Source organism: Phalaenopsis equestris, unplaced genomic scaffold (genome assembly GCF_001263595.1).
Source record: "Phalaenopsis equestris unplaced genomic scaffold, ASM126359v1 Scaffold000002, whole genome shotgun sequence".
Taxonomy (NCBI): Eukaryota; Viridiplantae; Streptophyta; class Magnoliopsida; order Asparagales; family Orchidaceae; genus Phalaenopsis; species Phalaenopsis equestris.
In genome coordinates, this window is record NW_018164444.1 from 51,733,732 (window position 1) to 51,759,499 (window position 25,768).

General features: G+C 36.7%; 1 protein-coding gene across 1 annotated transcript in view; it reads right to left on the reverse strand.

Annotated features, from left to right (window-relative positions):
* LOC110027765 (fructose-bisphosphate aldolase 1, chloroplastic-like) overlaps positions 1–25,382 on the reverse strand; it is a 32,924-nt gene extending 7,542 nt beyond the window's left edge. The window contains exons 1-5 of the mRNA XM_020729317.1: positions 25,107–25,382; positions 22,032–22,301; positions 21,855–21,964; positions 21,423–21,513; positions 8,265–8,534 (exon numbers count right to left, since the gene is read on the reverse strand). Coding sequence (XP_020584976.1) covers positions 8,265–8,534; positions 21,423–21,513; positions 21,855–21,964; positions 22,032–22,301; positions 25,107–25,256 — 891 coding nt within the window. The 5' untranslated portion in view covers positions 25,257–25,382. The remainder of the gene's footprint in view (positions 1–8,264; positions 8,535–21,422; positions 21,514–21,854; positions 21,965–22,031; positions 22,302–25,106) is intronic.
* Positions 25,383–25,768: the final 386 nt, after the last annotated feature.

A 25,768-nucleotide genomic window follows, 5' to 3' on the forward strand; every position in this document is an offset into this window, starting at 1 on the left:
AAAGAGACTCACACACAAAGAGAGTGTGCTCTGCACAAAAAAAATATACACACACAGAGAAAGATATATATATATATATATATATATATATATCCCTTTAAATAATGAGGAAAGTGATGAGTTGGAAGAGATTACCTTTTTCCTGTTATATAAAAGTTGTCAATTTCTTTATATCTAACCAATATCGACATGTCATAAGCAAGGAAACAATCAAAGAAGAGCTTGCATCTACTACTGCTTTTGAAGAGTTTGGGGAGCGATAAAGTACTCTTTAGACGACCATCAAGACCAGTCACATCAAGTAAATGTCAATCTCCTGGATAAGACCCCGCAATCTGAGAAGCTTCTTTCAAACTTGCTAGAGAAATGATTTGACTCTTTAGGAAACAATTATAGTTGAAGCTCAAAGGGATACAAGCAGAAAGAGAAGAAATTACACAACATCAAGCTTGAAAAAGATTGAATAGTTGTTTCATTTCAACGCAAAAGATTAAAAGAAATGCAAGCAACCTCTTAAGAGATGGATGCAGTCTCTTGAAGCCAATTCTTAAGAATTAGAAAATCAAGAAGTCGTTGACAGATAAGGAGGGAGATATCTTACATGATGAAGCATCAATAATATCTGACTCAAATCTAGACTTGACTCCCAGACAAACAAAATACAAATATGCATGAAACAGGAGTCTTTCGGTATTTTAGCAAATATTGTAATCTCTTTAGTGTATCTGACTATCCTCGTGTTTATAAATGTCCATGTTCTCGTATACTTAAGAAGCTCATAAAGCATATGATGATTTCATACTACTACTATCCACCTTCCCTCTTTACATAATAGCCTGCTAACTCCCCTCTCCTTAAACTCCCCTCCTCCACTCTACCTCTTCCCTTATTCTTCTTCTCTTTTGTTCTCAATCCTAATCCCCTCTTCCTCCACTTCCTAAGCTCCACCATCCCATTCAAGTTTTCCTATACCAAATACTAATCAGTCCCTAGATCTCCATATTATTTTCTCCCCATAACACCATCAATATATAACCATCACCGTGTTCTATAAATGGCCGTGCACTTGTAAATAACAGCCCATAAGATGATTTCCTACTACTAGCACCCATCTTCCCTCTTTAAATAACAGCCCACTAATTCCCCTCTCCTCAAGCTCCTCTCCTCACCTCTACAGGTTCTCTTATTCTTCTTCTCCTTTTTTCACATATATAATCCCGTCTTCTCTCCACTTCCTAAGTGCCAGCATCTCATTCAAGTTTTCCTATACCAAGTACCACTCAGTCCCTAGATCTCCATATTATTTTCTCCTCATAACAACATCCATATCTAACTATCACCATGTTCTCCCTCCATGAATTACATGCTTTTAGCGAGGAGATAATGAAGTAAGCCCTACCTTCATCATTAATCAATAGAGATCACATAGAAACCTCCTTATTGTGTGGATTAGCACCAAGCCTAACTTATCCAAGTCTTGATAGTTATGTTTCATTCCAATTACAATTTTGCATGTATAATAGATTCATAGTTGATTTCCCACCTCTCTTAACCAATCGAGATTATTAGTGAATCATTGACCCTACAGTATAGCTGCAACACCTCCCTGAGATTGGACAAACATGAAGGGGAAATATCAAACACTTCTTTAACTCAAAGAGCACATTACATTATTTTGGTTGCTAAAAATAATTCTTTCTTCAATTCTTTGAAGAATGGAGCATTCTTCACTCCAATACTTGAGATGAATCCATTAAGACTCATCAAGTTTTGTTTCAAACCCATATGAGAAAAAAAGGTAACAAAGAAAATTCCTTAAATGAGCTCCAAAGTTGCATCTGCACAAGTCCAACCACATATTAAATCTTCCTAAAATGATAAAGCTAATTCTATATCCTTCATATGACAGGAGTTTCTCTTAACCGCAGAGTCTATGCAAGTAAATTTTGACATTTCTTCTATTGTGAAGATCAAATCATAATCAATCAACCTCCAATAAATTGTTCCATCATTCTTGTACCAGCACGACAACACGGCATGACGATAGCTCTCATTATTGGTAATAAAACTTTGTTCCTGGTCTGATAAATGCATCTTAATCTGGTATGAGGAATTATCTGTTTCCTATTTAGGTTTATCTCACTTATTCCTCTATTATTATGTTGTAGTTTTTATGTGTTTGTTGTAACTTTGGTAAGTTGTAATTGTAAGAATTATATTTGCCCTAGAGTTTATTCTCTATATAATGAGAGGAGTAGTAATTTGAAGATTAATAAATTAGAGAATTGTCTCTATCATGTTTTCCTTTATGGTATTAGAGCCCAAACCCTAATTTTTGTTGTCATACCAGCTTCTTGTTTGAACCCCTTTGTCATTCACTATTTGAAAGTTTATGCCACTGGGTTCGATCTTTGTTGCCTTCCTTAGCATTTTTACCGCTGGGACCGTTCAAACGCATGTCGCTGCCTTCCCTGAGTTCAAATGCCTCTGTCACTGCCTCTACCTTCTTGTCTCAGGTTGGTAATCAGATTGGGTCTTTTCAAGTTCGTCGATCGTTGAACAGCTAGCTAGCTGATTGGGAAGCCCTACATCCACGCATCTACAGCTCTTTTGTCGGACTCTCTTGTTGTCTTTGCAGCAACCCTCATTTGTCAACCCTCCACTATCATCTTATCTCCAGCGACTTCCTGCAAGCCCTCCTACGAAATCCTCACTACTTCCGCAATATTTTCTGCAAATCATCACTCCGACGAGCACCAGTTAGTCAATTTTTTCTAACCTGAAAGACGCAAATGTTTGATCACAAAGTACAAATTTTACAAAATGATGTTGTCTAGCTCTACCTCGAAGCTAAGTTTTCACTTAGAGGCGAGGAATTCTATCCAACCAACTTCATACTCTCTACGATTATCACAAACCATAAACTCAACTGCCATACTTTCCTTCAATGGTCTCAATCCATGTTTATGTATATTTATGAAAAAGGAGGAACATCTTACGGAAGAAAGCACAATTCTTGAGCTCACAAATCCTTACAATCTCTCATTGAAGATCCAAGGTCATCTAGTCATGTATTGGTTGATTAATTTTATGACCACAGAAGTTAGAGAAAATTTATTACTTTACAAAACAACACGAGAGATTAGGGAAGCAGCATGTGAAACTTTCTAGTACAGAAAACACTATAGAATTGTTTGAGATTGAGGCAAAATTGTGTGAGCTCCGACAAGGACAGTCAAGTATTATTCAATACTTTAGCACGCTATCCAGATATTGGTTACAATTAGATTTATATGATAAGTATGTATGGAAGTGTCCTCAAGATACCATGATGTATAAAATAATAGAGGAAAAGTAGAGGATGGTCAAGTTTTTATTGTGACTCAATAAGAACTTAGATGAGGTCAAATGAAAAATCATGGGGATAAAGTCTCTGCCTACCACTAGGAAAGCCTTTGCTAAAGTTTGAAGATAAGAAAGCAGAAAGAATCTCGTGATCGCAAGAAGAGTAGATTTAGCTAGCACTGAAAGTTCTGCTTTGTATTCACAGAACTCTTCTAATGAGTCAAAGATAAAGAATAATCATCTCTAGTGTGAACATTGCAAAACACCTAATCACAAAAAAACAAGTGTTGGAAACTACATGAAAAACTTGCAAATTGAAAATCGAGGCAATTGAGAAAAGACTAAGACCGTAAGGCCTATGCTGTTACCACTTCTGAAGAGTTAGTTGAACCTAGTTCTTTCACTAAGGAACAATTGTAGATGTTGAAGAAACTTCTTTCGAGCAAAACTGAGGAACCTACCAACTTATTGATATATCAAGGTATAGTGTTCTTCTTCTATCTCACTAACAATGAGAGATTTCGACCATGGATAATAGATTTAGGTGTTTTTTATCACATAGCTGGAGATATTCATTCTCTCACCAACTTCCAAAAGTTTATCAGCTCAATATTTGTTAGACTTGCCGGTGGATCTCACTCTCAAATTGTTGGGAAAGCGGTTCCCCAATTAGATTACAACTCACTTTCAATTAGCAAGATTAATCATGACCGGAACTGCTTTAATAAATTTTATTCTTAACTCTTGTGAATTTCATGTGGAGGATTAAGAGAAGGTGATTAGAAGTGTTCAATTGCATCAAGGTCTATACCTATTGAAGCAAAGTTATTCTCTTAATACATGAGTTTCTTCTTCACCATCTTCTTCCCATATTCCTGAGACTATTGTTCCCAAGTCTATTGTGTCTGAGTTTGTTGAGTGTCAAGTTTTTTTATGAAATTGTCATTTTGATTGTCCTAATTTTCGTTATACTGCAAAGTTCTATCCTCATCTTTTCATTAATAAAAATCCAGAGTTTCATCGATGTGAAACCTGACAATTGAATAGGAATACTTGTCATGTTTATCATTTATCACAATACAAACCTTACAACCCTTCCATATTATCCACATTGACATTTGAGGACCATCAAAATTGAAAACAATCAATGGAGCTAAATGGTTTGTCTCCTTTATTGATGATAACACTAGAACTAATTGGATATTCCTCATGAAGAAAAAATGAAAACTACACAAATTTTTCAATCCTTTTATAACGTGATTTTTACTCAATTCCAATGCAAAATTTAGATTCTCAAACTATTAATGTAAAATAATACTTTAAATCTATCCTTGGAGAACCTTGCAAAGAATAGTATCTGTCATTTGAGTTCCTGTGTTGAAACTCCTCAACAAAATTAGATAGTTAAGAGAAACAACAGATATCATCTCAAGGTATTTAGGTTTATAATGCTCTCTCAAAATGCCCCAAAATATTGTTTAGGACAACCTACCTCATTAATAGAATGCCAAATAGAATACTTGGATGCAAAGCCCCACTCGATATTATCATGGAAAAATATATTAACGTAAGAATCTTCTCATCCAATGTTTCTTTTGTTCACATTCACCAACTAAACCACACAATACTTGACTCAAAATCCATCAAATGTATCTTCGAGGGGTATGCTTCAAACAAAAAGCGGTACAAGTGTTATTCATCCATTATGAAAAAACATTATAACTTCATAGATAGTACCTTCTTTGAAAGCCAAACCTATTATCCTAAAACTGATATTCATGGAGAGATCTTAGGTGAATATTAGACTTAAGATTTCACTCTAGACACTGACACTGACCTAGAGTCATCACAACTTATTATGCTACCCAATACTACTATGGATATCCACACTAATCAAAATTCATCACAACTTATTCTCTTTCCCTCTAACCATCCTGCTTCCAAAAATCCTCCCGTTGGGAACATCCAACCATAGATTAAAATTAAGGAGTCTTGTGTGTATACAAGGAGAAAGAAATCCACTGAACTGGATAATGACAATATGCAAACACAGGATTGTCCACAACTAAACCTGAATTCACCCTACATGAGGTTCCAAGGAAAGTGGAATCCAACGAATAAGACAAAGGAAGTTGCTCAAATTATCATTTCCAGAAGTAATGTTGTCTATGGGAAGTTATCATCAACTTAAAAAGCCTTTGTATATAATATTGACAATGTGGAGATACCCAACTCAATTAATGAAATACTTCAAAGTCCGGGATGGAAAAAAGGCAGTTGAAGTAGAGATCCAAACACTTGCCTAAATGTCACATCGACCTTAAAAAACTCCTCTAAATAAAAGACCGGTTGGATGCAAATGGGTGTTCCATGTTATAAATAGAACAGATTGGAGCATTAAGAGATTCAAGGCTAGTTTGGTGACTAAAGATTTCACTCAATCTTATTGGATATACTAGCAAGAGACCTTTGCTCAAGTGGCCCAATTAAGCACCATAAGAGTTCTCTCTTTGGCAGTGAATAAAGAGTGAGACCTGCATCAACTTGATAATAATGCATTTTTTAAAGGAAACATATTAGTAGTGTATATGGAAATTCTCTCAGGGCTGGAAGATAACTCAAACAAACATCGAGTTTATGAGCTTAAAAAATCATTTTATGGTCTCAAACAATCGCTAAGGGTTTGGTTTGACAAGTTTACCAAACTATGAAGTCTAATGGGTACATCCAACGTCAAGTAGATAATATATTGTTTATAAAACATACACTGGGAGGTAAGAAAGTGATATTAATTGTATATGTTGATGATGACAAAGAGATTAGAAAGATTAAGGAAATTATTTCTTCTAAATTTGAAATCAATGATCTAGGACCAATGAGATACTATATAGCCATAGAAGTGGTCAGGTCCAAGATGGGTATTGACATATCCCAAAGAAATTACATCCTAGACTTAATAAAAGAAACAGAAATGCTAAACTGTAAACAAACTAAGACTTTATGGATTTCAACAAAAAATTACTGTTAGGGGGAGAAAAGACATCAATGAAAAAAAGATAAATACCAAGTATTAGTGGGTAAGTTTATTTATCTGTCACACACTAGACCTGGCATTGCTTACTCTATTGGCATACTGGGTTAACATATGAACCGTCCAAATAGAGAATATTTGAAGATGGTGTACAAAATATTAAGACTTCCTAAGAAGACCCCTAACAGAGGCTTGTTGTTTAAGGAATCTGACAATAGGAATGTAGAGGTTTACACGTATGGTAGCTAGGCAGGAGAACTCACATATAGAAGATCCACTTATGGGTATTGTTCCTGTGTATGGGGAAATCTTATCACATGGAGGAGCAAGAAGCAAGCAGTGGTCCCTAGAAGCATTGCAGAATGTCAATATCGCGCACTTGCTTCCGAAATTTATGAAGGAATGTGGATTCAAAGAGCAATAAAAGAACTGGGATACTTTGCGGTTCATCCCAAAAAGATGTTTTGTAACAGCCAAGCCGTCATTAGTATTGCAAAGAATTTTGTATATCATGACAGGACCAAGCACATTAAGATTGATAAACATTTTATCTCTGAGAAGAGCAATGGAGGTGTTATTCACTTAATCGACATTCAGACACATCCGCAAGTTGTCGATATCTTCATAAAATCTCTTCCTCCAGGCAACAAGCTGGGTTTTTAAAACATCTATGACCAACTTGAGAGGGAATGTGGAATTATGTGTTTCCTATTTAGATTTATCATCATTTATTTCTCTACTATTATGTTGTAGTTCTTTCCTTATGTGTTTGTTCTATCTTTGGTAAGTTGTAACTATAGGAATTATGTTTGCCCTAATGAGAGGCGTTGTAATTTGAAGATTAAGGAATAAGAGAATTTTGCCTCTAACATTTTCCTTCATGGTATAACCAAATAAGACATCTAAAGAACTTAACATATGGTACCTGGCTATGTTCATAAGGAATAAGAGTTATTATGGTGGATATAAAAAAATTCATGAATTTGATAAACATCCTCCACTTGGCACTTGACAATGTTACCACGACAATGAAAATCTACTCAAGATATTACACTTCTTGGATAAAACCAACCACCAAGTCCAAATCCAATTTAAGATTTACCTCATCTCATCTCCACTACTATTTATCGACATTTTTACCTAATTGCTTTGTTCATGGCATAGAAAATAAGTCAATGACCAGCAAACACGTTGTCAACAACTAGAACTTCTTAGGACAATGAAATGAATGCATTACGATTACCTTTTAACAAATAGGAAAAAGATGAATTTATAGTTTCGTTCGACAATTTAAATTGAAGTTTCTCTTATTCTATTCGCCGCCCATTGGTACCACTACTTCCTCCATAGCCCGAAGGCATTTCTTTCAATTAAAGCAAAAATGAAGGATCTCAAATTTAGCCCTTAGAGGGTGATCAATTTTTACCAGCATAGCCTAGAAAGCCAAATAAAAAAATTGGAGTTGGTCTTTGAATGCTACCAATTCAATGAGCATAGCACTATCCTAACAAATCTAAGCGGTAGACCTGATTCTACATACACATGATTAGACCCCTCGAGTTCAAGATTGGCATGTGTAATAGATCAAACAATGATGGTGCGTACAGAAGAGGGGTTCAGATTTACGCACCACACCCTCTTTGCTTTACCACAAATTTATCTAAACATTCTCATTTCTACTATAGTAAAGTAAGCAATTAGTAAATTAGCTATCACCCAACACTCATTCACATAAAGCCTCCTCCCTGATGATAAATGATGATGATACCAAGTCTTCATAGAGTAATTATCACACCTTTGAACTTCAGCTTTCCGGTTCAAAAACAGACAGGCCAAGGACAATTTTATAACAAAATAAATCTGCGGTAGTAAAACTAAGGCCTTTTACCATGATTCCTGGGACTGCAGGTGGCACCCTCCTCTTCAACATTTTGAGTGTATACTTGGCAATCTTCTCTGGAGAAGCCTTCTCCTTATGTTCAGCTCCAGGAGTTACCATGCTGGGTTTTAGCAGGATGCCTTCAAAAACCACATTATTTTGGGCCAAGTAAAAAAATACCGCTGCCCACACATTCTCTGCAACCTCAAGAGTCCTTTCGATTGCATGGTCTCCATCAAGAAGAATCTCAGGCTCCACAATAGGAACAAGTCCATTATCCTGCATAAGCTTTAACACGTCAGAAAAACAAAAACAAATAACAAGCTATGCCTATTTGAAAATTATGAAGTTTAATTCCATCTGTAAAAGAAATCAGATCTCATATCATAATCACATTAAAGGTGCCAATTTGTTTCTTAAATTGGTCAAGGATGCTCACAAACATGAGAATCAAACTTTTCTTAATGTTACTTAAAAAGCAAAAAAATTGTGGAGAACTTCTGAATAGGCTGAGGCAACAACAAATGAATCAATATTCCAAACCCTGTCATTTTCCATTCAAGCTAAATTTCTTAAAGGTTACCTGGTTCTCCTTCCAATTCAATTGATTTAAGAGTGAACTAGCCAATCCAAGAGCATACTATCTGGTGCATTTGATAATTCGTGAGCGACCATGTAAATGGAAGTTACTTTTCTCAATTCACTCCAATTGATGGAGATCAATAAATTTATGGTTGGAAAAATCGACTTAATATATTTTAGTTAATTTATTATGAATTGATGGCGATCTATTATAATTTGCTACAGCAATTAATGATGAAATTGTTTTACTAACCAGAGAAAACCTCGATCTAGTAACTAGACTTAGCAATTTATTTTAGTTAATTTATTTTAATTTTTTAGTTCCCAATTCTAGCTACTTTTTATGCACCTCTGATGAACACTAGTGAAACCAGGATGTGTTCTCTATTTAGATGATCTCTAATAATAGGTTGGTTAGTATTGCCTGGCATGGGATCAAGCCAATCAGGTTGGTGATGAATCTTAAATCATTGTGATTTCAGTTCAAGTGTCGTGTTATCTATATTAAGGTAGGAAGGTTCAGTAGTAGGAGATCTCCATAGTTGATAAGGTTTTACAATAGAAAAATTTAATGGCTGTGTGCCGTAAGGTACAAGAATGATCGTGATTCCCATTTTTTTATGCGCAGTGGTTGCATTTATGATTCCTTAATGATCCTATTTATGTGGCAATATAAGGACCATGTTGTTGCACGTCATGTATCTGCATGTGATCTGTTGTTATGACTTCCCATACTAGATTGGCATCAGCTTATTGCTTTGGTTTTCATCGGAGATCATCTACTCAATAAAAGCTCTAAAATTTTGGTGCTCTCAAGACATGAATTTTGAATTAACAGGAATCAAAATGAGAAAATTTTGTGCCAATCATATCTACTAAACTAGAGATGAGTCAATGAATACATGGTAAGACGCATATAATTAAGATAGCTTTGGTTCAATAAAATTTTAGAATCTAGTTTCAAACTTGTGTGTGCAAATTGAATATTTGATCCCTCCAATTATGGTACAAATGTGGCTTGCCTAAAGCAAGGGAGGGCTATCTCCTTGTGCCAGCATGAAGCTTAGATTTTGTTTATTTCTTCTAAATAATTTATTATTGACATGTTAGAAATCTTGATTTCGTTCAAATTTGATACAACTAAAATTATAATAGTGGTCAAAGTTTAAAATTGCAAATTAGTTTGCATGATTTAAATTTCTTGTTAATTTCTTCAAATTCATTCAATCATTGCATTATCATTTTGATTCTGATTCTCATATTTCTATAGTTTGTATTCAAGAACAAGTTTTTGAATATTTCATAATCTCTATACTAAAAATCTTAATTTTATTTGTGTAATTTATATTCATTATACCATTTTAGTTATATTAAGAAATTAAAATCCTAAATCATCCTATATGAAATTGGAATCAGAGCGAAGTTGCACCATTGTCAACTAAATATATGACATTAACTAGTTAATAAAAGATTTAATTGACGATGCAATTCAAACCGAATAGGATAAGTTATTGTCGAAGACAACATAATTATCATAACACTTAAAATTACATTCCTATGTTCAATCCAAGTTATGGTATTAGAATAATTTGGAATACTTTTTTGAATATTATTATCAATTTGATTCTAAAAAAAATAAGGTGCTTTTAGGATAATTTATTCACAACTTTACATTACAATCACATTGTATATCCCAAATAATTTTCTTTAAACAAACAGAAAATCCCAAATATTAAATGGGTCTCATGGGCTTAGTGGATCAGCCCACCAATCGTGTATTTAAAGGTCTGACGCTGACCAGATCAATCGTACCCGTTATTTATACCTTTGAAAGTGGCAAGCTGTAGAGTTCCTTTTCATCCCAAATGATCCGAGTACCTCTGAAGTACGTCAATATTCCCGTGAGTTCCTCAGAATGAGTTCATCCAACATGAATCTTTACATTAGCTTTTCCAATCAAGCTCTCTCACACTACCCCAGCTCTTATTCCAAACATGCAATACCAAAGGTTGGCTTCCTTGCAATTACAACTTTCTATTAAGCTTTAATCAATTATAACTCCCTGGCCTTTCGCGATATGGGGATGGACCTCAATTGTTTCCCTCCAGGTAAAGGACAACGCAAGTTCGTTCTAGTAATGATCAATGACTTTTCTCGATGAATTGAAGCCAAGGCACTAGCAAAGTCTAACCAGCTCGTGCGAGTTTGGTGGGAAGGTCCAACCAACTCGTGTGGGTTTGAAATAAGAGCTCGAACAATGTGAAAGCTTTATTAGAAAAACTCGCTTAAAGATTAAGGCTGGATAAACTTGTTCTGAGAAACTTGAAGAAATGTTGGCGTACTTCGGAGGTACTCATGTGATCCTTATGGGTGACAGACTTTGTAGTTTATCACTTCCAAAGGTAAGGTTAAGGAGTACGATTGATATGGTCAGCGTCGAATCATTAAATGCATGACCGGTTGGTTTGATCCATTAAGCCCATAAGGCCCATTTAGTACTTGGGATTTCCTACTTGTTTAAAAAACTCATTTTTTGATATTCAATACGAATCCATTGTATCATCAATATTTGATATGATTAATTTAAAGATTGTACATAAAATAAATATGGAAAGTTTGAGTATTATGCAAGTTTCTATTATTTGTTTTACTAAAGATCTTAAGTAACAAATTAGGGATGAACTAAACTACAATCCAACAAGAATATTGCATAAGAGTTTATACACATCATTGGATATTGAGGAATACTAGAATAATTCTCTTAGGATTATCAGGGATGGCTCTTACATCTGTTAAATCTTATCATTTACATACCAATACAAGAATAATTGATGATTAAATATGATCTCATTGAAAAGATTAAAGTTAATAAATATTCTTTTGAAGACATGATATATATTTTTTATATTTTATTTTATTTACATTTATCACGTGTTTTTGAATGAAATAGCACTTTAAAGAAATGTTATTTTCATATTTATCTTACAGGTATAATGCTTGAAGCAGATTTGAGCTAAAATGGGGTGAAATACAGACAAACGGGAGCAAATGAGGGTGTTGTCAGAAGGGTGGCGCCTAGGCGGCAGTTTCCACCCAGAAAACAGAGAAGACGGCAATTAGGCACCACAGATTGGCACCTAGGCGCCCGAACTATCCAAGGGCGATTTATGCACGCTCTAAGGCGTTATGTGATGGATCTAGACATTTGGAAAAACATTTTTTGGCATGTCTAAGTCCGAGAATTCTCCAGAAAGACTGAGAGGTCGTAGATAGGAGTATGAAATGTAGATTTTCACCTTTTCTTGAGAGATTGGTGAAGGGATTTTGAGAGATATCTATAAGGATTGCATTAGCATTGCATAGATCAGCATGAGACTTTGTTGGAGGGATTTTCATCTTTCTTTCAGAGGGAAAAAACTAAATCTTGTGTTTTTCATTATCTTGCACTTGTTGTAAACATTTATCTAGTAGATTTTTTTTTATTTAATGAAGTTTTTTTGTTTTGTGTGACACCAGTGTAGTGAAGTAGAATTCTTGTACTTTTCTTTTGCAATGAATTAGATGAATGTTTAGGATGTTAGGACGCATGCTAGAATAGTTTTTCATATCATAGTGATGGTTCTTACTTCATGTTTCATTTACTAATCAATCTGGTCAATTAGTAAGTTAAAATTTGTTGTAAACTCATAAGTTCCGGGAGGGAAATGGTTTTAACTAGGAGGAACCACATTGAACTAATGAGTGAAGAAAAAGTAGTCATAATACTCAATGCAATGTTAAGAAGATATTCGTTGATGGGTGCAAATTGATGTTTCTAGGGTGACAGACTAGATTACTAATCAATTTGATATAGAGCTTCGTACCTTAAATCTAAGATTAAGCCAATTAGAGGGATATTAGAAGAAGGTGACTCTAGGGTGACTAGCTAAAAGTTTCTTCATGATAATCTAGTTATTTTAAGGAATCAACCCTAGATTAATTGAGCTACGTTATACACTTGGAAGAGGGTAACTTAGATTTGTGCTCTTATTGTCACTGGTCACATTAGATTCTAAGCATCTTATTCCTACACATTATATAGGTCACCACAAGAGAAATATAGTTTTTACATCTCAAAATTTACCAAACCAATTTATCTAGTTAGGTTTAACTTTAGATTATTTTTTGTATTTAAGAGTAGTTGTTAGAAAAAAAACTTTAATCAACATTCCAAACTAAGACCTGATAGCAGTAGACTAGAACTTAGCCTAAATGATTTCTTGTCTCGCTTCCCTGTGAGATCAATAATCGGGACTCCATTAGAGCCCTATATTATTTGAACAATATGTATACTTAAGTAGAAGTCCTAGTGTGCAAACTATAAATTAAATTCTAAACTCTATAACATATCAATTTTGCACACTAGCCGCCTAAAGAAAACGGTTCAGGTTTTTTTTTCAGGAAACTAAATAACTGTGTAACTGCGGATCGGGTCAACAGTGTGTGTGTGTGTGTGTGTGTGTGTGTGTGTGTGAATGTAAAATTTTATCAATTATATCCACTGTAATAGATGAATCAATTGAGTGATCGGATAATGCAAGTCATAATTAATTATCTGATGGTATTATTTCAGTGGTGAATGAAAACTAATATTAATTTTGTTTTTATTATTGATATAGTATAAAATTTTAAAAAAAGAAACTTATAGAAAAAATTAATCAGATGGACCTTTCAAGAAAAAAAAAAGGATTAAAAATGTAATAAATTAAACCTTAAATTCAAATTTCATCCATGCATATTTCATCGAAATTCATATTTAAATCGTTTCAGTAAGTTCTCCATAAAGAATTGTTCAATCATAAGGGCGTATCATATTTTTGCAACATATTTTTAAATTGTCTGCAACCAGTTTTCTTTGCCATCCTAAAGTTCATTAAATGAGATTTAGAATAGTGGCGACAAGATTCAAATCAAGACCATTGCAATAACTTCAAAGATTTTTGCCAACCAGGGCAGCTGGCAATGAGAACTCAGCCAAATTGAATGGTTTTAAGCGCATCGTCCATATTTATGAAAAATAAATATAATATAAAATGATTATGTAAGTGCATGGTGGGTCAAGTTTGTAGTGTCACTGTTACGCCCTTACACGAGCCACACCCTTACGTGGGTGAAACGAGTTGCCTTTACATGAGCCGGTCCACCCTGGACCGGCTAGAAGCTGCAAAACTGGCCAACGGGCCAGTCTTGGTGATGGGATGCAACGAAGCAGACAAAGGGAGCCGCAGAAGAAGGAAAGGAAAGACACTATGATCATAATCACCTAGAGGAGAAATTAAAGAAGTTTGGAGGGAAAGTTAGAAAGGAAAGTTTTTGAAATGCTGGGAGGAGATTCTATTAAAGAGAGAACCTAGGGGTTTGCTTTCTTTCAGGCATGTTTCGTTGTGGTTGTTATTTGCTTTTCTTCTTGTGGCATTCCTAGTGACGTCTAGGGTGTGGGAGAAATGATCTACCTCTTGAATAATAAATCAACCTTGAATCTTGTTTGTTTTCCTTTGATTGTAGCAAGAGCGGCCATTATTTGTATTTTTTCCATCTATCTATTGCGATTTCGTCGTAATTTGTTTGTTGATTTTGGTGTCGAGGCATATCAAATTGGCACCAGATCATAAATCTTGGTGGGATGGCAGCAAAGTAAATTGATGTGCTAGAAGGAAAGGTAGAGCAAATCCGATCGGAAATGGAAGAAAGGTTCGCTACCATGGAAGTTGGATTTTGTTCTATTGAAAGTCAAATAAATGATGGATTTGAAGGCATAGGAGAAATGCGGAAGATAATGAAAAGGCTCATGGAGATACAATCCAAGGCCGTGCTGATCGCTCCAATTGAAAACCCTAAGTAAGGGCTGATCAGGGAATCCTTGGTCGAGTCAAAATAGAAGGAGATTGAGCGAGGAGACAACGAAGAAGACATTATCTACCTATAAGAGCGTCCCCCTAGAACTCCGAGAGGAGGGTTTGTGGAGACATTCAATCGAGGGGGATAAGCTGAAAATCGGAGAACGGATGGTGGAAAGGGCACGAAAGAGTATGATGGGGGAAGAAGGGAATCGGGAATGAGGTATGCCTATGACCGCATATAGGAGTTTCACCCCAGATAAATGTGAGGAAATTTCGAAGGGAGAGGAAATTGGGGTGGAGATGCAATGGTCAGAAAAGTGAAGATGTCAATCTATGAAGGGGATGATGCACATGGATGGGTATATCAGGTGAAGCAATATTCTACAATTAATGGGCTGACTGAGGAAGAGAAGCTCATGACAGCAGGATTATGCATGAAAGGGAAGGTTGTAGTGTGTTTCTAGTGGATGGAGGCAAGGTATCTGATGCACTCATGGAATAAGTTTAAGGATTGTTTGTCGGAACATTTCCGAGTCATTTGCGAAGGAGACCTACATGAGCAATTCTATGCTCTGACTCAGAAGAGGACGGTTATGGAATACCAAGAGAAGTTTGAGCTCTTATCGGGGAGGTTGAGAGGAATTTCTGCAGCAAAACTAGAAGGGAGCTTCTTGAAAGGCCTAAAGCCCAACATAAAAGCAATCATCTGCCCCCTTGAAACCGCGTGGATTAAGGAAATGATATAGCTTGCCTAGATGGTGGAGGATAAGAAGCAGGTGAAGAAGACCGGAAGAGGTGGTAATATCGGAGGATTCTACAATAGCACAATAATAACCATGACGTTGAGGTCCCAGACAGTGTCATTTCTGAAAGAGACGTCGAAGGAGAATAGTACAGTACCTCGGCCAGAAGGTAATTTCAAAGTGTCTCACGAATGCAGAAGTGCAAGACAAAAGAGTCAAAGGATTGTGTTAACATTATGACGAGAAATATGCCCTGAGATAACGTTGCAAGAAGCGCACCCTTCAGGTTCTTTTAGTTTAGGAGGAGGATACATGGAGTGAGGAATCAATCAAAAGAAGAAGCAGTGGAGGAACAACTGCATTTGGATATGGCAACGATGTCCTTCAATTCAGTGGTGGGATTTACCTTGAATCACACCATGAATGCAAGGGAATGGATCAGAGCACAATCGATTGTGGTGTTGGTGGATAGGCTAGTGACTAAATGAAGTTTCAGCGTCATGATGAGGACAGGGAAGGTGGAGAAAAGTAGGATAATTTGCAAGGGGTTGGTTCAAACTATACAGGGCCTACATGTGATGAAAGACTTCATTCCATTAGATTTGGGCAGCACATATATGATTTTGGGGATGAAGTGGCTGCGAATATTGAGAGAGATGAAGTTGGATTGGAAGTCCTTGACAATAGAGTTCCAAGTGGAAGATAGGAATGTAGTGTTGAAAGAAGATGTTAGCTTATGCAAAACCATAGTGTCGCCCAAAAGAATGGTCAAGTCGATTAGGGAGCGAGACTTCGTTATTTGGTGGAGTTGCAGAGTATTAAGAATGTTCAAGATTCCGAGTTGGAAGAGTTTCTGAAAGGAATCCAACAGCTCCTACAGCAGTTTACTGATATTTTCCAGTAGCTAAGCGGATTATCTCCTCCGATGGAGCACGAGCACGTCATTACATTGGAGGGTGTTTCGCCCATCAACGTCGAACCATATAGGTACCCCAGATTCATAATGATGAGATTGAGAAGCTAATTCGAGAAATGCTCGTAGCAGGGATTATCAGGCCTAGTGTGAGCCATTTTCCCAATTTCATCCTGTTAGTGAAGAAAAAATATGGTAGTTAGAGATTCTGCGTGTACTATCGGGCTTTGAATAAGAAAACGGTACTTACAAGTTTCATATTTCTATAATTGAAGAGTTGTTAGGTGAGCTTTATGGGGCAGTCATTTTCTTAAAAATTAACATTAAGTCGGGGTACCACCAAATCAGGATGAAGCGAACGAATGTGCACAAGTGAATATTTAGGACACATGAAAGACATTATGAGTTCTTAGTGATATCGTTTGGCCTCACCAACGCCCCAGCGAAATTTTAATCCCACATGAATAGGGTTTTTCAACCTTATCTCCGGAAATTTGTCCTGATTTTTTTTAATGATATTATGATCTACAGTCGTACAGAGACAAAGCAAGTGATGCACCTGAGGACAGTCCTGGAGATGTTGAGTGAGCAACAGTTATATAGTTACTTCAAGAAATGTTCTTTTGTACAATTATAGGTGGAGTACCTAGGACATGTGACCGGAACGGGGGTAGTAGTAGATCAGTCCAAGATGGAGACTATGGTTGATTGGCTCTTACTAAAGAATTTGAAGGAGTTGAGAGGATTCTTGAGACTCACAGGTTGCTACCGAAAATTCATGAGAGAATGTGGCAAGATAGCATGGTCATTGACTAAGCAGTTGAAGAAAGACAATTTCAATTCAGAAGAAGTGATGTCTTTTTGCATGCTTAATTTCTTATACTTTTTATATTAGTTTATAAAAGAAATTGCACTTTAAAGAAATGTATTTTCATGTTTTTGGTGCAGGTATAATAAGTAAAGCAATTGGAGCGAAGTAGAGTGAAAACGGAGTGAAACGAAGCAAATGGAGCAATGGATGCTTGGACCTAAACTGGTGCCATGACGCTAGCTTTTGGCACTTAGGCACAGGACACCGTAGAATATCCAAAGAAAGTGGCAACTAGGCGTCGCATACTGGCGCCTAAACGCCAGTTGCTTCTCCAAGCTGACCGAGAAGATGGTGCCTAGGCACCGCATCTGGGCGCCTAGGCGCCATAACTGTCTGGAAGTTTTCTGGAAGTTAATTAGTGATTCGAGGCAATGGAAAAAGGGATTTTTGTCATTTGAAGATTGCAGGAAATCCATATTAGGAGCATTTCAAAGGGTTGCAGGAAATCCATATTATGAGTAGGATTCCACTTATTTATAGGGATTTGAAAGGGAATTTGAGAGCATTTGTAAGAGATTGTATCAACAATTGCAAAAAACAGTAAAGAACTTCAGTGGAAGGATTTCAGAGAGATTAAAACTAAGTATTGTATGTTTGGTTTGCATTGTAATCCATTAAACACGTATTTATCAATTTGTTCGATTGTTTTGCGATCTTTTAAATCACATATTTAGTTTAATCACTTTGTTTCATGAAGTTGTTTATTGATTTTATCATGCATTGTGAGTAGAAACCCTGTGTTTTTCTTTTTTGATGATTTGGTAATAAGTGTAGTGTGTAGAAGTTTAATTATTAATTTATATGTGATGAATATTCTCCTAGACTTAATTTGCATATTTTACCGACCATAAGATTTGTTAAAACTTGTTGTGACACCCATTAGGACTCAGAGAAACGGTGGTGGGTCAACATGAGAACGTTCACATTGTCATTTAACTGTGAAACTCAGTAGTTAGGTGGTTGTACAAAGTTAGGGAGATAAGTAATTTGAGAGGTTCAGATTAGAGTTTTTTGGGTGACAAGCGGGGCATGTAGTTATGGGGAGCCTATATGTGGCACCAACTACCACCGTTGCCAAAAGCAAATAACTAATTATTGAACTAATCTTGTCTATAACTTAAGAGAGAGTAGTTAGATATATGCTCCTTTTATCACTACTTTATTCATATTCTTAAACTTATAATCTATAACCTACTTAATTATTTACAAAAGAAAGTACTTTTTATCACTCTTGAATTTAACCTTATTAATTGCTCCAGATAAGTTTTATCATAGGATTAAAATAGTAATTTAGGAGTATTGATAGTAAAACCACATATATCGAAACTCCAAACCTTATAGTAGTAGACTAGAACTTCTCTTAAAGTGATTGCCTGCATCAGTTCCCTGTGGGTTCGATAATCGAGACTAAAAGAAACTCTTATATTACTTAAACGATACAGGCACTTACGTTAACACCTAATGTGAAGTGATTTAACATGAAAAGTTAAGTTATTAAATTTATTAAATATATTCAAAAATTATAATATTTAAATCCTAAATCATTAAGTGTACCATAAAAAAAATAGCGGTCAGGAAGCAGTAACACGAACATTTGAACGTCTAAAGAGGGTCATAACAAGGGTACCACTATTAGCACTTCCAGATTTCAATAAACCATTTGTGGTGGTGGCGGATGCTTCAGGATATGGATTGGAAGCAGCGCTCATGCAGGATCAACAGTCGATTGCCTACTTCAGTCAGGTTCTTACAGCCAAAGCGAGCCTAAAGTCAGTATATGAACGGGAATTAATGGTCATTGTCTTGGTCATTCAGAAGTGATAGCCTTATCTGTTGGGACAACAATTTTTTTGTCAGGACGGATCAGAGGAATTTTTGGAGCAACGGATGACGACTGAGGAACATTAGAGATGGCTATCCAAGCTACTGGGGTATGATTTCGAGATTCAGTACATACTAGAATTGGAGGACAATGCAGTTGATGCACTGTCGAGAAAGGTGAAGGAAACCCAAATTGACAGCCTTATCGGTACTCTCAGTCCTAAATTAGTAAGCTTTGAGACAGGAGAGCGAAAAGGATGAGGAGTTGAGGAAGATAAGAGCCAAATTACTATAGGATCCGAACAGTCATCCAGGACATGAATTGAGGGGACAGCAGTTGCTTCATCAGAGGCAATTTGTGTTATTCAATTCGTTGGAGTATAATCTCAGATTATTATAGGAGTTTCATGGCAGTGCGATCGGGGGACATTTAGAGGTGTAGAAGACGTATAGTCATTTTACGGCGGAGCTTTATTGGGTGGGAATGCACAAAAAACGTGGAGAACATGGTGGCAAAATGTGATGTGTGTCAGCGGCGCAAGTACTTGACCACGACACCAGGGGTTACTACAACCATTAGCATTACTGGAGAAGGTTTAGGAAGAAATGACGATGGATTTTATCGAGGGGTTGCTACGGTCAGAAGGGTCCATGATGATTATCGTGAATCGCTTAAGTATGCACATTTTATACCCTTATGACATCCCTACCAGGCGGTCTCAGTCATGGGAGTATTTATCCAGGAAGTTGTCCGTTTGCACGAGGTGTCGGAATCGATTGTATCAGACAGAGGCAAGGTGTTCCTCTGCTACTTCTAGAAAGAGTTATTTAGGTTGCAAGGGACGATCCATAAAATAAGCATTGCATATCATCTTCAGACCAATTGGCAGAAGAAGGTGGTCAACAGAAGTGTGGAGACATACCTACATTATTTTGTATTTGATACACCAAAGTTATGGGTTAAGTGGATTGCATGGGTCGGATATTGGTATAATACTTCATACCACACCGCATCATAGACAACTCCTTTCAATATATTGTATGGGCGGGATCTGCCTCACCTAACACATTATGGGTATAGCAATACACCGGTATCTAGTGTGGATCATTACTTGGAGGAGAGGGACAGAATACAAGTAGAGCTCAAGGGACATCTTCTGAGGGCTCAACAAATCATGAAGAGGAAGGAGGACGGACACAGGAGAGAGGTGTAGTTTGAACTAGGGGGCATGGTCTACTTAAAGCTAATGCCCTACCGACAAAAGGCATTGTCCAGGAGGAGCGAGAAACTTTCACCACGATATTTTGGACCATATAAGGTGGTGGCACGCATCGGGGAAGTGGCTTATCTTTTGAGGTTACCACTATCTAATGCACTAAACCCGGTCTCCATGTATCACAGCTGAGACGGGCGATTGGAGATCATACACCCTCACCTAAACTACCGCCAACGCTAACAAAAAACTTGAAGGTGATTTTGGAACAGTTAGAGATTGAATGAGGGCCCGAGGAGTAAGGGGAGCAAATGAGTAGTGAAATGGAAGGGGTTACCAGACTGTGAGGCGACATAGGAGCCTTACGAGGTGATCCACAAGCAGTTTCCATCCTTCCAACTTGGGGACAAGGTACTTGTTTAGGAGGGAAGTAATGTTACATCCTTACGTGAGTCGTCCTCACACGAGTCGCCCTTACACGGGCGTAATAAGTTGCCTTTACACGAGTCGGTCCACTCTTGACCGATAGAAAGCAGCAAAATTGACCCACAGGCAGGTTGGTCTCGACGACGGGAAACAACGGAGCAGACAGATGGAGCCATAGAAGAAGGAAAGGAAAGAGTTAGGTACACTAAGCCATGACCACCTATGCAAGGAGGATAAATTAAAGAAGTTAGGAGGGAAACCTAGGAAGAAAAATTTTTCAAATGCTGGGAGAGATTCTATTAGGGGGAGAACCTAGGGTTTGCTTTCTTTCAAGCATATTTTGTTGTGGCTAGCGACGTTTAGTGTGGGAGAGACGAATTACCTCTCAAATAATAGATCAACCTTAGATTTTGCCCTTATTTGTGTTTTTTCCACCTATCTATTGTGATTTTGTCATGGTTTGTTCACTGATTTTGGTGCCGAGACATATCAGTTGCACACAAGAAAATATATGAATATTCTTCCAAGAAAACTAGATGTGAATGAGCCACAGCCTTCCAAGTAAAAACAACTTTAGGCAAGAAAAGCAGAAGCATAAAAATTGGAGTTCTTTTCAGGCATACAATGCATTGAATAATAACTGCAGAGCCTGAATCATTCACCAAAGAATAATCACATTATGATCATCTCAAGATGTGGAATGATAAAATCATGATACCTGAGCGATAGCAGCATAACGAGCAAGCCCCCAGGCTGCCTCTTCTACAGCCAGAGCAGAAGGACCACAAGGAATGCTTACAACAGTCCGCCTAGTGAAACATACACAAGTAACACATAAGGATTGAAGTTTCATTGAGAATCCAAATATAAAACAAGTATTATTAATAGGAAAATTTACATACATACCAATCTATTCTTATGTATTTACATATCTAACACCTATACTTCAAATTTTGACATGTATATGCCCCTTTACTTCTACATGTAAAGGTGTGTTTTATTTTTTTAAAAATTAAAATAGTGATATTTTTATGTGATATGAAAGAGTTGGGCAGTATAAAGGTAAAAATCGAAGTTTACGTGTTAGATATGTAAATACATAAGAGTTGGCCGGTATGTATGTAAATGCCCCTTATTAGTCAAGACAAACCACTTAGCAAAGCGAGCTCCTTGTTTGTAATATTCAGCACACCTAGATGCCAGTCCATCCAATCCTTGACACCAAGACTCATTGTTTGAACCTGGCAATGGAACCAAACCCTGGCGACAGGAAGTGATGAGAAAAACTCTCATTAAGCTGAAGCAAACAAAGACTAGGAAAGAAAACCTTGTCAACTTTGATTCCAGGGACAATTTTCTTCGCCCTCAGGCAATCCACAAACTTTGTTCCATCAACTGTGGACTGATAAAGTGTTTCCTCAAAAAGAATAGCCCCAGAAATATATTCACCCAAACCAGGGGCTGTCAGTAATAGCTGTCTGTAAGCCTGCCGATTGGCCTCAGTATTGTCCAAACCAATAGAGGCTAGCCTCTTGCCACAAGTAGCATTTGATTCATCTATTGCCAAAATACCACGTCCTGGAGAAGCAATTGATTTCTACATACAAAAATAATATGTCAACAAACAAATGAAGCATCCATAAAAGTTCAGAAATTTGAAATATATCATATGGTTAAATTGGATGTAGCGATGGAATGGAGAGATACGATGCAAAATCAACAACAAAAATTTTTTTATCCCACTAAGTGGGGTCAGTTACATGAATCATTTTCCTCCATTATGCCTTATTTTCATTTAATTTCATTAAATTAAGAACATTTTTTATAAAATATGCCCAAGTCTTTTTAAGTCTACCCTACCTTTCTTAACCAAGTCAAATATAAAGCATTTATTCTCCTAACCAGATCATCACATGGCCAACGTTTAATGTAACCAAAACATCTAAGACGATTCTCTCTAATCTTGTTTACCACTAAAACTACACCAATCCTTTCACGGATACATTTGTTTCGCATTGTCTCTAAGTGTCAAGCCACTCATCGACATAAGCATTCTCATCTCAGCAACACTTAACTTAGTTTTATGCTTCTCTTTTGAAGGCCAACATTTTGCACCACCATAAAGCATTACAAGTTTACAAGTCTCACTGCTATCTTATAAACTTTTCCTTCAAGTCTAAGTGGTACTATTCTATCACATGATAGGTCGGACGCATTCCTACACTTCAACCAATCAGCTTGAATTCTACTAATGACATCCCCATCAATATCACCATCACTTTGAACAATATAACAGAGATATCTAAAATGTTCGCACATTTTGAAGATTTGATCATAGGAAAAATCATGGTTACAACTTTGCCACTAGATCTACTACTACTAAAATCACATTCCATGCATTCAATTTTAGATTTATTTGAAGAAAGGACTTTTGACTCTAATGTAGATCTTCATATACCAGGACGAAACACATTCAATCGAAGTATCATTTTACTCACTCTCTTCTTGAAGTTGCGCAGCTGTTCCTGGAGAAGATACACACAGCTCAGAATCTAGTGGATATGTTAACGAAAGTTGTGACTATCGAGAAATTAAAGTTATGCTTGGCTTCAGTTGGGTTTCATGAAGGTTGACACCAAAGATGAACCACACCACGGTATGTGACTACGGTACATGACTATGAAGGCCATTCAGATCAAAGAGCAATTACAAAGGACTGGTGTTCGGTGTTATTGTCTTCAAGTGGGAGATTGTCATAGTGTGTTGAGATAAAGCATGAACAGAGCGCCCGACACATATGGGTCGGGTTGTTGGCGCATAAGCGTCAATATGTGTTGTGGTTCACAGTGGAGCAGGTGTTTATGCACCGGCTATGGGCACATATGCGCCCACATATAAGAGTAAGCGTTGCATTGATCCAAGGAGATCGGCGCTTATGCGCCAACCAGTTGGTGCATAAGCGCCCATTATTGGGTGCCGATATAGAGAGCTTGTCGCTTAGGCGTTCAGAGGCGCCAAGTCTAGGCGCCTAAGCATCAAGAGCTGTTAGTGTCGGAGTTTAGTTTTTTAAGTCTGATTTCGAGAAGGTCTCAAATGTTTTTATGTCTTTTTTCTTCCCTCAGTATTCTTCGACAAGCATCCCAATGAATGTGAAAGTGTTGAAGATGTGGATTTTTGTGACTCAGCGTGATTCTTGCGTTTGATCGAAGAGGGAAGGTTGTGGAGCGAGTCATGTAAGTTTTATTTGTTTGTGGAAAAAATATAGTGGAAATTTCTAGTTGTTTGGCTCCGTAGTTTTTTCCTGCTCTCGGGTTTTTCCACATAAAATTCTCATGTATATTTCTATTTATTTTTATTGTGTTTTCTATTTAATTCGTTATTATGGTTTTCTCAATTTGGTGTGATCTTGTTATTTCGTAGTGTGGTTTAGTTTCTAATTAATCCTAAGTCAAATAAAGTTAAAATTTGTTAGATATTTTCTATCACTTGTACTCTCAAATGGATGAATCAATCATCTCTGAATTCCAATCCCCTTTTCTTCATAATATATCAAACACCAAAATTCCACCTTCCCTAAAATTATTGCTTTCTCACCTGAAAATTTAACCCAAAACCAGTTAACCACTGAGAACTATAATGTTTGACGAGGCCAAATTCTAAAAATCTTTATGACAAATGGGTTCATGGGGTTCTTTGATGGTAGTTGCCCTTGTCCTCTAAGATTCATTGGCAAAAACACTACTGTTATCGAAAACCCACACTTCAATCTATGGAACCTCATAGATCAAAATCTCACAGCATCCCTATACTCCACCATCTCCCCAACTGTGCTTCCCCACATCCTACATTTTCACAATACAGGTGCTATCTGAAAAACACTAGAACGACGATTAAAACCCACGACCAGATCTCGTGTGATTCAGTTTAAGAACGAATTACACCGCGTTTCAATGAAGAGCAACAACACTCTATTGTGACAACATTTCTGCAATTTCACTAGCCGACAACACTATCTTTCACGTCCGGACGAAGCACATAGAGATTGATTACCATTTTATATGAGATCAAATCAACGCCAAGCAAATTCTGATTGACAACATCCACACCTAGGGATCAACCAGAGGAGATGCTTAAAAAGGCTATACCAAAACAAAAATTCCACGAGCTACGTACCAAGTTTAATGTTCTACCGAGAACCCTCAGCTATTAGGAGGGTATTAGCAGCACTCCTCCACTACAATAAAAATTCATTACCTCTGTAGCCCCTCATCTTACGCGCATAAATCATAGCTACCTGATTCTCTATTAATCCGGAATCTTCAAATCAAAGATGGACAAAACGCTAAACATAGAAAAAGATGAAAGATCCATACAGAAATGGGAAGTCTGAGAAACAACTCACAGCGGTCTGCAAAAGCTCTTCGGTGTACGATCCAGCCCTGACCGTCGCCGCCACCCGCCGAATCTCCGGCCGAAATGCTGCCCGCCGGTTCAGCTGCCTACTCCCACCGATCCAGCGGCTTGAAGGAGCGTTCAATGTCACCGAAGCCATCTCAACCTACCTACCTACCTACCAACCAACCCCCGCAGTGACAAAAACGAAGGCGGACTACTGAAGATTCAGCTTTGATCTTTCTGCCTACATTTCGGGCATACACATGAAACCGAATACATAGTTCTTACATGAAATGGGGCATTTACATGCATAGAACACAATTTTTATGTATTTACATAACCAACCCCATAATACTCCAATATTAAATATCACATCAAAGACAATATTAATATTATTTTTTAAAAGTTAAATGCATATTTTCATGTATAGCCTTAAAATACTAAAATGCTAAATACATGATAATATGTGTCATGTATGTAAACATCCCAAAAAAAAAAAAAAGGGTTTTTGTATTTATATATTTATTATTTAAGTTTTATATTTATATGCATGTTAATCAAATATTTAATATTAAATTAAAAATATTAATATTACTTAGATTATTGAACTTCAAATATATATTTTTATGCATAAATTAATAATGCTAAAGTGTTATAATTATAAACATG